At 35.0% G+C, this 16,487-nt stretch overlaps 1 protein-coding gene across 27 annotated transcripts in view; it reads left to right on the forward strand.

Annotated features, from left to right (window-relative positions):
- Positions 1-16,487, forward strand: part of ARHGAP12 (Rho GTPase activating protein 12) — a 154,430-nt gene that overhangs the window by 116,299 nt on the left and 21,644 nt on the right. For 21 of the 27 annotated variants that reach the window (XR_012030865.1, XR_012030866.1, XM_072825473.1 and 18 more), the window contains 6 exons: positions 1,818-1,920; positions 3,379-3,495; positions 5,792-5,890; positions 7,405-7,482; positions 7,582-7,716; positions 7,952-8,054. Coding sequence is in view for 25 of the 27 variants with exons in the window: in XM_072825473.1 (XP_072681574.1) it covers positions 1,818-1,920; positions 3,379-3,495; positions 5,792-5,890; positions 7,405-7,482; positions 7,582-7,716; positions 7,952-8,054 (635 nt within the window). In the remaining 2 variants the exon portion in view is untranslated. Of the gene's footprint in view, positions 1-1,817; positions 1,921-3,378; positions 3,496-5,791; positions 5,891-7,404; positions 7,483-7,581; positions 7,717-7,951; positions 8,055-8,912; positions 11,305-16,487 lie in introns of those variants that run through there. The other 6 variants (XM_072825476.1, XM_072825484.1, XM_072825485.1 and 3 more) reach the window with 1 other exon arrangement.

The following is a 16,487-nucleotide window of genomic DNA, read 5'->3' on the forward strand; positions in this document are numbered from 1 at the left end:
AGGACTTTGTATGATGAGTCCCTTCCTAAGCAGTTTTTCTTATTTCATCTTATCTGCCACCAATCTATTCTTAATATCATTGCTGTATGAAACTTCCTAATGTTAACTGTATAATCCTCTCCTGCTCAGTAAACCTTCCATGACTCATTAAAATTCAACAACCTGAGCCCGATCTACTCAAATGTACCTTTTACTCTACCCAATATGGGCTTTCAGTTCTAGTTACTGTACTCTGTCCCTAATCCCTTGAAAGCAAGTATGGCTGCATTCATTCATTTAACAAACGTGGGAGTGTTTTATGCAGTGGAGATACATAGGAGCATGCAACCATGTGCCATACCTTTTTTATAGCAAAATATAGATCACTGAAGACAGACAACTTGGCAGTTAGTACATTGAAATGTGATGAAGCTTATGATGGTGAGGGATATATAACTTATTATAAAAACTCTAAGTAGGGGCTAACCTAGTGTAGAGGCCTGGGGAGGCCTTGTAGAGAAAGTGGGGGTTTTTTGTTTGTTTGTTTAGTTTAGTTTTGTTTCGTTTTTCAATCGAAACCTGTAGGATCAGGAAATCAGCCAAGTGAAAAGAGAGTAACATATTGTTGACTGTGAAATTTAAAATATATACTGTTTACAAAGTGGCAAAAGATACTATAGAAATATGCACAATAAGTTTAGAAAGATGCACAAGACTTCTGCAAGGAAAATTGCAAAACTTTATTGAGAGACATTGAAGAAAATCTAATTATATGAGAAGTAAGTATATTATGTTCATGGATTAAAATATTCAATAATGTAAAGATATAATATTCTTCCAAATGATTTATAAACTTATAAACGAGATTTTTGAATCTCATTCAAAATCCCAGTAGGTTTTCTGATGGAACTTGGCAAGCTTATTCTAAAATTCATACTGGAATATAAAGGGTAAAAATATCCAAGACACTCTTGAAGAAGAAAGTGGAAGGACTTGATCTGTCAGATATCAAGACTTAGTTAATACAACATGCTGTACTGGGATAGATCTACAGACCAGTGGAACAGAATAAAGAACCTAGAAACCCACCTATCTTTGGATACTTCATGCCATATATCACTGTAGAAAAATAAGGAAGAATAAACTGGAAAGTAAATGGTACTGGGTCAACTGGATATCCAAGAAGAAATTAGAACCTTTCCTAACACTATACACAAAAATAAGTTCTAAGTGGAATAAGGACATCAGTATGAAAGGCAAAGCAATGCTTTTAGCTTTGAGAACTCAGTTTTTAAACCTGCAAAAATGACTGATTAGGCTATACATGAGCTCAAGGATTTCTTTCAATGTCCAACATCCATGAATCTGAGTGTGATTGCTAGTTATGATACAAAATATAATTTGAAAAGATTGTTGGTGTGAAAAATTAATGTGCCATTGGTTAGTTAGCTTTATCTTATACTGTTAGCACAGAATGTAGCTTCATCATGTTCCCTCACTGTAGCTTGTAGTCTGACCTTTTAACTCTTGTTACTGTCATTCTTACACATTTAATCTACATGTGGGAAGGTAACTTCATCATTAGTATATAAAACCATCATCCTGTGAATTATCAGCATTTTTTTCTTTTTTGAAGTTTAGAATTAATGAGTTCCCCTTATCTAGGGGGAAGAAGTATTTTTAAAGATTTACCAAGTATCTAAATCATATATGCTATATATTGATTGGTTCCCTAAGATTATTTGGGAGGATCAGTTACTGATTATATTGAGAATTATGCTATTATATCGAAAATAATCTCAAAAGTAATATGTGTTTGGGAAATCTCTAATCAATAGACAGTAGAAACTGATGAAGCAATTGAAGAAGAGATACCAGAGTCCCCAGGAATAGAAAAGCATGATAAAGAGAAGGACCATAAGGATCCTAAGAAACTTCGTCGTAAGTTATCCTTTACCTGTTTTGCTAGTCGCTTGAGTGAGCATTTTCTCTTAGCTTTTCAAATATTTTAAACACATAGAGGCTGAGTGGAATCTCCAGTGTTACCAGGAACTTATAAAGGCTGAGTGGAATCTCCAGTGTTACCAGGAAATTATAAGGTTAGGTACTTGCAGTCTCAGTGTTTCAGGAGTACCCTCTCCTTGTTAACTCCTTGTCATTTTTCAGCGTCATCGTATGCACACGTACAGAATTTAATTAATTTTAAGATGATGTGGTCCTTTAAGAGAAAAAAAAAGTGTATTAGAATGCACTTCTATTGAGGTATTCAGGAAGCTGAATTATATTGATTTTAAAGTATATAATTACTGTTTAAGATTCTAGGTAGAATCTTATACTTTAAGAAGTCGGAAGTCATGGGACATGTACCGTAGCTCACACTGGACACCAGGCAACCATCTCTGGACTAGGATGTGTCTGTGCAGGTGCAGCTGCATACATTCATATCTCCACATCATTCATATACATATATATGAATACATATATGTAAATATATGAGCTAAAGCTAGCAATTTAAGAAGAGCATTAATTTTCTGATGCAGGCCTCTTGTGAATTACACTGTTAATTAGGCCATTAGCTATAGCTCTGAACTTGTTAAATCTATTTTAACAAGTCCACATTTAACTGAGAATTTTTGGCCTTTGAATTAACTGAACCATTAGAAAATCGTTTCTACTTTTGTTCTCTCACATTCTAATGAAGGTTAGTCCTATTACTGACCTTGTCACTGACATGTAAACACGTCAAAAATTTGATTATCTTAATGCTTCACTAATATATTGTTTGTGCTCTCAACTTTCCTCAAATATAGTTCAAGAAATTTACTTTTTGGATTTTTCTTTATCAGAACCAAAGAAGAAATCAGACTAATGACAATGTAGGACATTTTTCAGGTGGTCCCATTCTTAGTTTAGAGGTAATTATGACAAGGTGTTATTAGCTTAAAGTACAAGTAATTGTGATGGATATATATCTCTCTAGACTCCTAGTCCAGTAAGGATACTGCAAGATAGGGACTTTTTAATTTATGTTTTCTGGATATTTTTGGGGGGTCATTTTACCTTCTAAAACTGATAGTTAAAGGAGATAAGTAGTATCATTTATGAAATAATGAACATAAATTAGAATAACCAGGGTCGTAGCACATTTACCAAAGAAGGTAGAATTTGTAGTCAGTGTTTAGTGATAAAAATGAACTGTTTTGTGTGGCTTATCACTCTGAAATTGGGTCTGTGTTAGCTTGATTCTTCACATACTATTAAATTATATTAAAGTTTAGAATAACTGAATTTATAACTATGATTTTTACATACGCAATTAATATGTTTTGAGTGCTAGGTGGAAGATTTTTATCAAAAAGTTTTTATTTTATGAAATGCTTTATATTTGTTTCTCTTAAGCCATGAAAGTGTCTAGCATAGATTCTTCAGAACAGAAAAAAACCAAGAAAAACTTAAAGAAGTTTCTTACACGGCGCCCCACTTTGCAAGCTGTTCGTGAAAAAGGTTATATTAAAGGTAGGTAGAGGTGATGTTTATAATAATGAACTTTGGCCAAAATCAGAAATGAGACATTTTAAATTAAAAACTGAAAACTTTTCTTTAAAGTTACCAGGTTCATTGGTTTAAAATACATTTGAGTGATTAAAATTGATTTTTCGATGCATATGGAGAGTTTAAAGCACTGAACAGACATAAATATCAAACTAATTTTCAGAGACCACTGGGATGGAGGCCCCCAACCCCACTTGAGTCTCGCACACACACTTGCTCTTTCTCTCTCACTCTCTCTTGCTCTGTCTCTCTCAAATAAATAAATAGAATTAAAAAAAAAAAAATTTTTAGTTTTGAGATGCACAGATCAAAGAAATTTTTAATGATCCCTAACAGTAAAAGGAAGAAAAATATTGAACAATTTTATCTTGATTGTTTGCCTTCATTTCTTATTTCAGGTTATCTTAAAATTAGTATAAGCACTTTATACTAATTAATTTTTATATTTATTGTTTATAAGCAATAATAGCAAGAATGCACTAACAATCTTACTAACAGAGTATTCTTTAAAATCATGTATAGTTGGGGATGCCTGGGTGGCTCAGCGGTTGAGTGGCTGTCTTTGGCTCAGGGCATGGTTCCGGGGTTCCGGGATCGAGTCCCACATCGGGTCTCTGTGGGGAGCCCCCTTCTCTCTCTGCCTCTCTGTCTCTCATGAATAAATAAATAAAGTCTTTAAAAAAAAAACAAACAAAGACGTATACTTGTATATACCTTTAGTTCTTACAAGCATTTTTAATTTAAGTGATAAGTTTTCTAATACAGGACTCAAACAGTGACATTAATTAGTAAATAAAGACATAGGTAAAAATAATATATAACATATATCTGTCTTTGAAGTTTGTAAAAAAGACCATCACTGGAACATCTGTTTGCAAAGCATCTAATTTAAAATACACAAATGGGTTTCATTAAAAAGATATTTAAAACTTCTAGGTAGAGTTCAGTTAATTAGTGATTCAAATTAGCAGCCTTAAGAGTTACAGGTAAACAGGGATTCCGAGATAATGCATATGAATTTAGTATATTGAGTTTAGAACTTAAAAAAAAAAAAAGCCTGACAAATCAGTGAATAGAAATTGCTGTTCTCATCAGGCCCTTTTATTTTTTTAGATTTTATTTGTTTAGTCATGAGAGACACAGAGAGAGAGGCAGAGACACAGGCAGAGGAAGAAGCAGGTGCAGGGAGCCTGATGCAAGACTCGATCCTGGGGCTCCAGGATCATGCCCTGAGCTGAAGGCAGGCACTAAACCGCAGAGCCACTCAGGGATCCCCTCATCAGGCCCTTTTATTGAGAAATATAAACTGTTGCTGCTTTATGATGGTGTTCAGGACTTGAAATATTTTGTTTTCCTGAATATTTAGCACTAACGTGGCATTTCAGAAGTGTTGGGTTGAAAAATTAATAGAACAACCTTTGAAATAGACTTTTGAAATCAAATGTTGGCACATGATGAATATGCACCATGCTTGTTTTAACAGTTTAAAAAACATTGAGTTGTTTACTAAGTGCTAGGCATGAGCCTATGTGCCAGAAATACCTATTGGTTCAAGAATTACAAGGTTCTTGCCCTCTGAAATTTACATAAAAACAAGAAACAGACAAGATAATTTTATTTATTTATTTATTTATTTATTTATTTATTTATTTATTTATTTATTTGATTTTATTCATTCATTCATTCATGAAAGACACACACGGAGAGGCAGAGACACAGGCAGAGGGACAAGCAGGCTCCAGCCAGGGAGCCTGATAGGGACTCGATCCCGGGACTCCAGGATCATGCCCTGGGCTGAAGACAGCGCTAAACTGCTGAGCCACCCAGGCTGCCCCAGACAAGATAGTTTAAAACAGTGCTGACTACTGTGAAGAATCTACAATAGTAATGAAATAGTGACTGTTACTGGGTTTCCTTAGGCTAATCATAAGGTTTTTTGTCAGGAGATGACATTTTAGCTGAGGGCAAGAGTAATAAAAAGGAGCTAAGTTTGGGGGAGAGGATGGATCTCTGCAAAAGGTATAGAAAACAAAAAGGCTCTCAGGTAAAAAGGAGTCGGAGTGGAGTGTTCATGGAGTTTAGTAAAGCAGGAAAATTGTTTGAAGTGGCATTGGAATGAGTAGGCAGGTCAGAGGACTCCGTCACAGCAGGTAGTGTTGGGATGCACTCAGTGTCTTCTATAGCACAATGAATGGTTATCACCATTTTGCAAAATAAATTTTAGCAGGCTGGTTTATTTCAAAAAATAAATCTCTTTCAGATCAAGTATTTGGAGCCAATCTTGCTAATCTGTGTCAGAGAGAAAATGGCACAGTGCCAAACTTTGTGAAGTTATGCATTGAACATGTTGAAGCATATGGTAAGAAAATGATTTTTATTTTTATATTAAGCACACCAACCCATTGTTCTGCCATTAAAATCCTTAGAGTTTTTATGATTTTGAGTGATGGAACAGTTGTAAGCTGTCAAGAAAAGCATCTTGTTTGCCAAAAACTTACATGTTTTAATGGTTACATATATCTGTTTTAAGACCTTTGCAAGCACCCGTTGAATATTCAGCACTTCTAGCTGATTAAGCATAAGGTATTATTTGAAGCCATTTGGAGTTGGCCTTTCTTTAAAATGAATAAGGTGGTGATTATAAAACTGAGTTTATTAAGTGAATTGATTGTGTAGAAGATAGGAGATTGTGTTTACTTACCAAGAGAAAGTTTCTTCTCTTTATAATAAATACGAGTTGATATTTTAAAACTGTTAAGTCAACTATAAAGTGTCTAAATAGACAAACCTCCTTATGCCATTTCCTGTTAAGTAAGACTTAAACCAATTTATATTTTGGTTAATTTTAACATAATATTTATACTAGTTTTATGTAAACTATCACGATAATTAGATTAACTTGTATCTGTACACCATCAAAAAATCTTGTACAATTAAAATATTTGCATAATTTGTAATTTCTGCCAGTTTCAGATCTTGTCTCTGACTTTTCTTGTCAACATGACAATAGAGACACTGTGCCTTTATTTGAAGTTCTATGAATAGCACATCAGATAATGTGCTTTGTTAAATGTGTACAGCATTATCATTTAATGAATATTTGGATTTTTTAGGCTTACTTGCGTGAATTTCACATGATTCTATTCCATATATGAAAGAAGTGAATATCAAAGTAGCAATTGTTTTTATAGAATCTTTATTTTAATTGGTTATTAAGTTTATTTATTACAAGCCCTTAATAGGACAACTATTTTTAAAAGACTGCCTTGGGGGATCCCTGGGTGGCTCAGCGGTTTGGCGCCTGCCTTTGGCCCAGGGCGCGATCCTGGAGTCCCAGGATCTAGTCCCGCGTCCGGCTCCCAGCATGGAGCCTGCTTCTCCCTCTGCCTGTGTTAATGCCTCTCTCTCTATGTCTATCATGAATAAATAAATAAATCTTAAAAAAAATCTAAAAAAAAAAAATTAAAAAAAAAAAATAAAAGACTGCCTTGATATGTACATTTACGTTACGAAATGTGCAGGAAAATAGACGGGCTAATTTTATCTTCTGATTTCCTTTACTTTCTGAACTATCCCCAGGTATATCTTAATTTGTTAGTATTTCAAGTTTAATGAGATGATTTTTTTGAGATGTTCCACAGTCTACATGATTAAACAAATTAGAATTGTTGCTGTTTATTAAACAGAATTCAGAGTATATCTCCACCCCCTCTCTCTCTGCCAAGGATCTTTAAAAGGCCAGTTAGAGGAGAAGAGTATTTGCCCATTTGATTTTAGGCTCATGTTAATGAATAAGGATTCTGAAACATGCAGCCATCTTTAGAAGAGGCAAACACCTAATTTAAACACAAAAATATTGTAATTTTCTCTTAGGTTTGGATGTTGATGGGATATACAGAGTAAGTGGCAACCTTGCAGTGATCCAGAAACTGAGATTTGCAGTCAATCATGGTAAGATCATACTCCCTATTGTTATGTGCAAACAGCATACTCATTACTTTCAGGATCTGTTTAAAGTGATTTTTAAAAATTTCCTATTCTGTTTTTCAGATGAGAAATTGGATTTGAATGATAGTAAATGGGAAGATATTCATGTTATTACTGGAGCACTCAAAATGTTTTTTCGAGAATTACCAGAACCTCTTTTTACATTTAACCATTTTAATGATTTTGTTAATGCAATTAGTAAGTATGTCATTAAACTCAGTTTTTTTTCTAGATGCTGAAAGTCTGTATTGACTAAGCTGTAGACTACATTCTGTTTGATCTCTTAAATTTTTTCATAGGATTGTTTTACTTCAGAAATTTTAAATGTGACCACCAGGTGTCACTGTGTATTATCAAATGTCAGGTTCTAAAATCTGTCACTGTCTTCAATTTCATGCATAATCTCTCATTATCTTTTTTTTTTTTTCCTTAGAACAAGAACCAAGACAGCGAGTTGCTGCTGTTAAGGATCTAATCAGACAGTTACCAAAGCCAAATCAAGATACAATGCAGATTCTTTTTAGACATCTCAAAAGGTAAGAGGTTCACCACAGAAAAGAAATAGTAATTAGGGAAAAAGAAGGAAAAAGGTAAGAAATGCATGGTTATGAGGTGTGGTATGGTACCCATGAGGCCAGGGTCCCTCAGACACTTACTTGTTCAGATTCTGGCTATGCTATTTGCTGTCTTTATAACTTGAAGAAGCGAACTCCCCTGGGTCTTGTTCCTCATAGGTAAATGATCTGGTATAAAAAATATTTACTTAAAGCGAATATTATATGCGAAGCAGTTATATAAAGCCTGGTGTGTAAGTGTTCAGAAATTGTTGAAGTTAATTAACATGAAGATGAGATGTTGGTTATCCAATGAGGAATATTAAATTACCTTAAAGCCATCATGGCTTTCAGTTACTACATAGCCATTTTAATAACTGATTTTTGCCTTCTGACAGAGAGAATACTAGAATAATAAAATAAATTATCCCAGTGAGGGAGATTAAAAAACCAAACATAGAATTAATAAAATGCAAATTTAATCTCTGAAACCTAATGAAATTTTTTTCCCTATCATCCTCATAGATTGACTATTGTTACCTGAATTGTAGCTTATACTTAAGTCTGTGTCTTACTTTAAACTCTAAACTGAAACATCACACGTTTAAAGTTTGTTAGAGTATTTGTAATTATACCTTTTAGCTGTGTTTATCCAAAAGAAATCTTCACATGATATTTGGACTGAATTCTGCTTGGTTAAGTAGCTTGTATGTATCTTAGGAAAATGAGTACTATTTCTCATTTCTAAATGCACTGTTTATGTTTATGATACAATTTGAAGAATTTTTCCTCTCGTATGTTTTATTTTCTCTTTTAACAATTTTTTTTTCCATCCCTTAGAGTTATAGAAAATGGAGAAAAAAACCGAATGACCTATCAGAGTATAGCAATTGTTTTTGGTCCCACTCTGTTAAAGCCAGAGAAAGAGACTGGTAATATAGCAGTTCATACTGTCTACCAAAATCAGATTGTAGAATTAATTCTACTGGAAATAAATTCCATCTTTGGGCGTTGATTCTTATTGAAGACAACCTGTGGAATAGAAGCTGAATTCCATCAGATTTGAAACTCTTATACGTGATGTATTTTATTTTTGGACCAAGCAGTGACTCTTTGATTTTGCACTTTTTTGAGGGATCAGAAGGGAATGGGAGAGTCAAAAATGTGTGTTAGGCCCTCACATTTGCTGCTTTGTTGCAAGTTGATATAACTGTGTGTAATTTTGAATTAATTTTATCCTGAATGTTTGCATTTCATACTCTGAATTTCAGTAAAAATCAAACTTGCAGTTCTAACCAGTCGTATACACTGGATAATTTGGTAAGAAAACTACTTTTTTTTTCTCAAACTGGATAATGTAGAATTTCTTCTCATGATTCATTGGATTCATCACTTGATAGACTAGTACTCACTATCAGTTATTTTGAAGACGCTCTTGGGCATTCTAAACAAAATGAAGTATATCCTTTTTGAAACCTGTGTATTTCTTTTTCAGGGTTTCTGCATGCAGTGGCAGTCTTAAGTATTACAATTCATTATAACCCAGTTGTAATCCCTTGGCAGAGGCTTGCCGCCTTCACTGTGTTGCACACTATCCTTACTGGATGGATGTCTTAATCGCTTGTTTGGGCAGCACACTAATATTACTTAACACACTGTGATATACTGGAGTTTAATTTAGCACAAGTCAGTTCAGGGTATTTTGGGGCTGTGTGTGCTACGCTGATTTATAGCTAACAATCCTAATTATATCTAGTGCCATACTGAGTTTTTGGTATGACCTTGTGGAAACAGACATTATTTGATGTAAATATAAGCTAAAGACTTAATGTCCTTTAGCTTACGTATATAATTTTGTTGTATAGTCTCAGAGTACATTCTAACCTGACATTTCTAATCATGATATTGGTAATCTTTTCCGTGAGTATTAGGTTTCCTCCAGAAATAGGCTGTTATTTGAGAAACTTAACTGTGTGCACTTTTAGATTTTAATTACATTTACAGGCAAATCACTGTAATGCAAATGGTACTGGAAAAATACTGAATAGACTTGCTAAATGGTAAATGCACTACAAGAGGAACCTTTTAGATAACTTAATATGTACAGAATACATTAGAAAAAAATTTATTACAGAATTCTAACTGCAGTATGAATAGTGGAAACCCATATGTAAATTAGACGGATGTCAAATGGAAAGTGACATTGCTAAATTTGAGAATTTCTTTTTACATTACTAATGTAGATTAATTTGTATAATAAAACAGGGTTTGGAAGGTTTTGTTACAGAGAGCATGGTCTGTTGAAGATATTTTAAGATGTATTTTTCTAGATTAACTGATGTATATGAAATGTCTAATCTGAATAAAGAAAACCATAAGAGGTTTAGAGATTTTCCATTGGAAATGTGCATTTTGGTTTTCAGTTTTTTTTCTTGTTTTTGCATTTACTGGCATATTCTTATACCTCATTTTTAAAAAATCAACTGAATCCATTATTTCCTGTGGTAAATGTATTTCCTCATTTTTTCACACCTTTTCTACTCCCTGCCATGCCAATACCTCCACTATCCTCCCTCCAATTTTTATTTCTTCATCAATATTTGAAAGTGATTTGTGACCAAGACTCCTTTTCTTAGAATGGCATTGGTAATTTACAGTTTGCCTTCCTTGGGAACAAATAGTTTTTGTGTACAATCTGCTTAAAAAAATCTCTCACCTGAGTTTTGTCGTAAAAATATTAGTTGTTGTTGTGGTCTTGTTAAGTTGTTAACAAACCAAGCTACTTGATAGCTGTGGAAAGCAGATTGTTTTGGGCAGGGAGAAAAAGACCCAAAATGAGAATGTGTTTATATTTGCCTAACAATGTCCTGAACAATACAATATGCTTTAGAACTGGCCTATGTAGTGATTGTATGGCAGAAAAACCATTAGACTCAAACCAGTGATGCTCTTTCTCTTGGTAGCTGTGGACATAACAAAGATTAAAAATTGTCCTGTGTTTCTTGTTTCAGAGTACATGTGTGTGTATGTGGAGTCTTAAATGTTTTATTAGTCTACAGCAAATTAGTTTATTGTAATATTGTATGTACAGTGAAATCAATGTCATGTGTTTTCATCCTTTGTGAATTAAAAATTCTCATTTTTTTTGTAATAACAGAACCAGTAATATTTTCCTGTCTTGACGATTTTTAGTAGAAAATATATTAAAGGCTGAAATAAATTGTAAATGGAATTTCATTTGCTAATAGGCTTTACTTCAGCATGTCGTTTATAAAGAAGTGGTTCGGAATTGAAAGAAAAAGCATATTCAAGTATGTTATTATATTTAATTAGAAAAAAAATACTTATTTAAATTTTACAACTGTAAGGAATTTTACCTTTTACTCCATAAAAGTGATGTTACCTTTTAGTTAGAGGCAAATCTGCAGATTTCTTTTCTTACGGGAAAAGCATAAATAGAATAATTCAGCCAAACTGGGCTTAGGCAGATGTGTTGTGTACATATACACACCTATGTGTATGTTAAGTGGGTGGGTATATGTCACCGCTGTTACATGCAGATGAAAACTCTTAACAGTATTAATGGCAGATATCTGGAGACCTTTGTGTTAGTTCAGTTGCATGCCACGCTACTTTGTAAGCTGGTAAAACTAGATGTTAAGAAAGCAGTGAGAGGGAAAAAAGAGTTATTCCATAATTTTGCTAAGAGATTCTTTTCCAGCTTGTGGGAGAGATCCTCCAATTAAATATTTAAAGTAAACACGTAGTTTCCCAGGACACTAATTTCTCCAACATCTTTAGGCATTTAAAAAACACAGGAATCTACAACATGTCATCTTAGTCAAGAAGAAAATAAAAATAGTCAAATGGACGTCGTACTCTCACTGGCCTAATAAAAGTCAAATACTCCAGATCACATCTATATAGAGAATTGAAAATGGGTAGAAAATAAGATTTTATGGAGTTTTCTAGTCTCTCTGAACTCTAGCCATCACCTCTAATGATCCTCTTTTATAGGAAGTACATTTCTGGTACATGACTAGAGACGGTGTTTAATAGGGACTGTAGCCTGTATATTACATTCCTGGGTGTGGGGCACAGTTTTGTTTTTGTTTGTTTTTTTTTAAACAGTATTTCAGTATAACTAACACAGTTCTGTTAAATGCAACTTTAGTTTTAAACCAAAAAATATATATATACACACACACATACACATACACACACACACACACACACACACACACACAAACCCACAAAAAGCAAAGGAGGCTGCAAAACAAAATCAACAGCCTAACAATAATGGTGTATGAGAATCTATTGGAAATTCACAAGCTGCAGACCCAGGCCAAGCAGAGTCAGCCTTGGTATTCTAGGGAAGGGGGAGTACAGAATGCCTAATGAGACATTCTGTAACCACTGAAGACAAGGGACTTCTCCCGAAGAATCTCAATTAGTCTTCTCAACTGAAGTTTTGTGGGCCAGTGGTGGCTGGCTGTAAATATATTCAGCTGGATTGAGCTTTTACAAATTAGCCTTATGTGAATATGGCACTTAAATGAACTCTTTCATTTCCTTCATTGCTTCCCTTCTCCCACAGGAAAAAAAGGAAAAAAAAAAAAAACTTTCATGGCACTCTCATAAACAGAGCACTTGTAGAACAAGGTAACTGTTTAACAAACCACTACAAAATGTATTTAGAGAAGTCTGGTTTCTTACTTTTTCTCATCAACCCTCTCCTCTCTTTATTTTACTTCCTCTCTGTGTTTTCAGAAAAATGTTTTTGGTAAAGATTTTTAAATCACCAATGCTGGTAGCTAAATCAGGTAGTTCTAATAGTTGTGGCTCACACTGCAAGTAGCATTGAAACTTGTCATGAATCTTGTAATATTGATAAAAGTCATGAGGACATCAGAATAAATGAGGCTGCATTAGCCTTTGCAGAGGTAGACCTCAAACTCTGTAATAAGCTGATGGTGGAGTAACCAGTGAAGATTCAGGATAACATTCAAGGCCACCCTTCTCCTCCTGGGCATCTTGAGAGATTGTTCACATTTAGGTAAGAGAACTTGAGTTCACTCAAGTAGAACTGAGTCTCACTGATAAAAGGACAAAACCAATAGGGACCCTCACATTCATAGCCTTACTTTATGGAGGCACAAAATGATAAGCCTAAAACTGAAGGGAAGAGAAATCTTGATTAGTTACATTATGTCTCTTTTAAAGTTTGTGATCAACTTAAGTAAAGCATATTCTGGTATGTTTAAGTAATATCATTTGAGGAAGAAACTAGTAACTTCTCTACCTATTGGGAGCATCTGTTTCCAAGCTAAGTTAATTTTTATGTGGCATATTGAAACTAATACTTTGTTTTATATATTATGTACATCTATTATGAATTTAGAGGTGGCAGGGGAGTAGGTATTGCTTTCTGCTGGTCTCTTCTAGTTTTAGTTACATAAATAGTAAACCAACATCCCTCTCCCTCCCTTGCAAATCATCAGACTTCAGTGGTTCTCTTTCTACCGGCAGACGGCTGACGTTCTGGACTGGCCATTGTGTTCGTTAATCTCTGTTTAATATGGATATCTGCTTTCACTTTGAGTTCTGAAACTGTGCTGTCCACTATTGTAGCCACTGGCCACATGCGGCAACTTAAATTTCATTAAAATTAATTAAAACATGAAAATTCAGTCACTTTTCAAATGTTCAACAGGGACGTGGAGTTTATGGCCACTGTATTAGAGCAGATATAGAACATTTTCACCCTCAGAAAATTATTCTGGACAGTGCTGTGATAGAAGATTGGTTGTGAGGAATAAGGAATTACACAATACAAAATTCTTTAAAAAAATGTATGTTCTAAAGCATTATATTTCATAATTCACCCTCATGCTTGTCTCAAGTACATGCCACTAGAAGAGTTTAAAATCAAGGAAAGAACATTTTTCTAAAATTCTGCCAAACTCTGAGTATTTGTCCCATTATATGCTCCCATTATGGGGTGCTGAAGGGTGGTAAATGTGATTTGACTTCTATTACATCTCCATTAAAATGCTTGCAATTTGGTGAAAGTCCGTTTGAAACTGCAGCCTAAGAAAAGCTTCAATTGACATTGTTGTCTGGGAAATGTAGGAATGCTATACTATCAGATAATATTTGAGACTATGTTACAGCATTCTTATAACATCTGGATCTTAAGAATTTTCACCTTGGTGGGAAAGGTTTTCTGAAATCATATTTTACAAACCGAATAAATAATGAAAGAAATGGTTCTAATTAGAGCATTCCCTTGAGATCGGAGTTCACTCACCTTGTATTTACTTCTGATTTTTAATAGTTCCCTATATGAGGTAGTGGAGGTCTCCAAAAATCTACATACAAAATTTCTCTTTAAATGAGTGATGTCTACGGAGGCCCGGGTGGCTCAGTGGTTGAGCGTCTGCTTTTGGCTCAGGGCATGATAGCAGACTCCCAGGACTGTGTCCCACATCGGGCTCCCTGCATTGGAGCCTGCTTCTTCTGTTGCCTGTGTCTCAGCCTCTCTCTCTCTCTCTCTCTCTCTGTCTCATGAATGAATAAAATCTTAAAAAAAAAAAAAAAAAAGACTTTAAATGAGTGACATCTAGCCACAGATACAGGGAAGTTTTGGTAGTCTCAAAGTGAGTCGGTCTGAACATGATTTCAACCAGATGCTTACTTAGGCATGGACAGTGACATGGTACATAGATTCCATAGACAAGATGCTAATTAGCATTTTTCATTTTTGTCTTTATCAAGATGTTTATTTTAAGGGTCTCAGACCAGATTCTTCTTTTTTTTTTTTTTTTTAAAGATTTATTTATTTATTCATGGTAGACATAGAGAGAGGCAGAGACACAGGAGGAGGGAGAAGCAGTCTTCATGCCGGGAGCCTGATGTGGGACTCGATCCCGGGACTCCAGGATTGTGCCCTGGGAAAAGGCAGGCGCCAAACCGCTGAGCCACCCAGGGATTCCCCTCAGGCCAGATTCTTCTTTCAGAGATGGTACTTCTGTGCATAGTTGACATATATTCTGGTTGAAGTAGGTGCTACTGTTGTATTTTCAACCTTGTGAAGGCTTTCTGTTGATAAGTATCTTAATGTTCTAGGTAGTGAGTATAATAGCTTGTTACTTTAATTAACCCAACCCATTGACAGATTGCTTCAGTTCAGACTTAAAGCAAATCATAAGGTGAAGAAGCCTTGCTATCTAGTAAAATTAACTCCCAAAACACTCTTCTTATCTGCTGATTAAGAAGTACATTGGAATGCAAAATGATTCTTTCTGGGTCCTTTCTTCTGCCTGCCTTTTATCTCCCCTCCCTTCTCTGTCTCTTTAGTTGGCTGTTTGCTTTAGACCATCAGATGACTGGCTACTCACAGAGGCTGTTTTGAGACTTATTTGAGGCCCTGTGTCTAAAGTGTCCAGCTTTCCTGGAGGGGAGTTAGAGTAAAAGAGGAATCAAAGGCATCTAGGGAGACCAACACAGCTGTGTCAAGGAGGAAACTAAAACTTTTACAAGGAGCAATCCCAGCATCTTTGGATGACATAGTTCTAAATGTGAGATTCCTGGAATTCGGCCCCTTATGTTAGTTGACCAGATCTGATGTAACATTTCTGACATCTGGCTTCATCTTACGATTACCCTCTTTGATCATGTCCTTGTCTCCTCACTTGTTCTATTAGCCAAATTGATTGCCTGAACAGTGACAACCTTCTTACCCATCTTATCATTCTAAACAACTGTAGCATATTTAGTTGGCAATAATGCTTCTACAGAGCCAGCATCAGACAACATACAGTTGCTATCTTAAATGATGGGTAATACTGAAACATCTCCCACTGAATAGGAGGTTGGAAAGAGAGTTAATACAGCAGTCTGCTAAGAGCCCATTCATTCATTCAACAAATTCAATTTGTTTTAGGTGTTAAAGCATAGAGTTAACCTCTAGAGATAAAATGGTAAACAAAATCGATGGAATCCCTGCTTTTATGTTTATAATTTTGAGATTGGTAAAGGGCAGCTGATATATAATTCTGACCTATACCTGTGTTGAGTAGGTGCATTAAAAATGGTCAATCTCTTGGGACGCCTGGGTGGCTCAGCAGTGGAGCATCTGACTTTGGCTCAAGGCGTGATCCTGGAGTCCCGGGATCGAGTCCCACATCGGGCTCCCTGCATAGAGCCTGGTTCTCCCTCTGCCTGTGTCTCTGCCCACCTCCCTCTCTCTCTCTCATGAATAACTAAATAAAATTAAAAAAAAAAAAAAACTTAAAAAAAAAAAAAAACGGTCAATCTCAAGTAGTTTTATTAGTGTGCCTTCCAGATTGGCCACTTGTGTTGTGGTCATGCCAGTCTACTGAGATTGAGCTAAGATTTATTGCTGCATAATTT

This window comes from Canis lupus, chromosome 5, assembly GCF_048164855.1.
Source record: "Canis lupus baileyi chromosome 5, mCanLup2.hap1, whole genome shotgun sequence".
Taxonomy (NCBI): domain Eukaryota; kingdom Metazoa; phylum Chordata; class Mammalia; order Carnivora; family Canidae; genus Canis; species Canis lupus.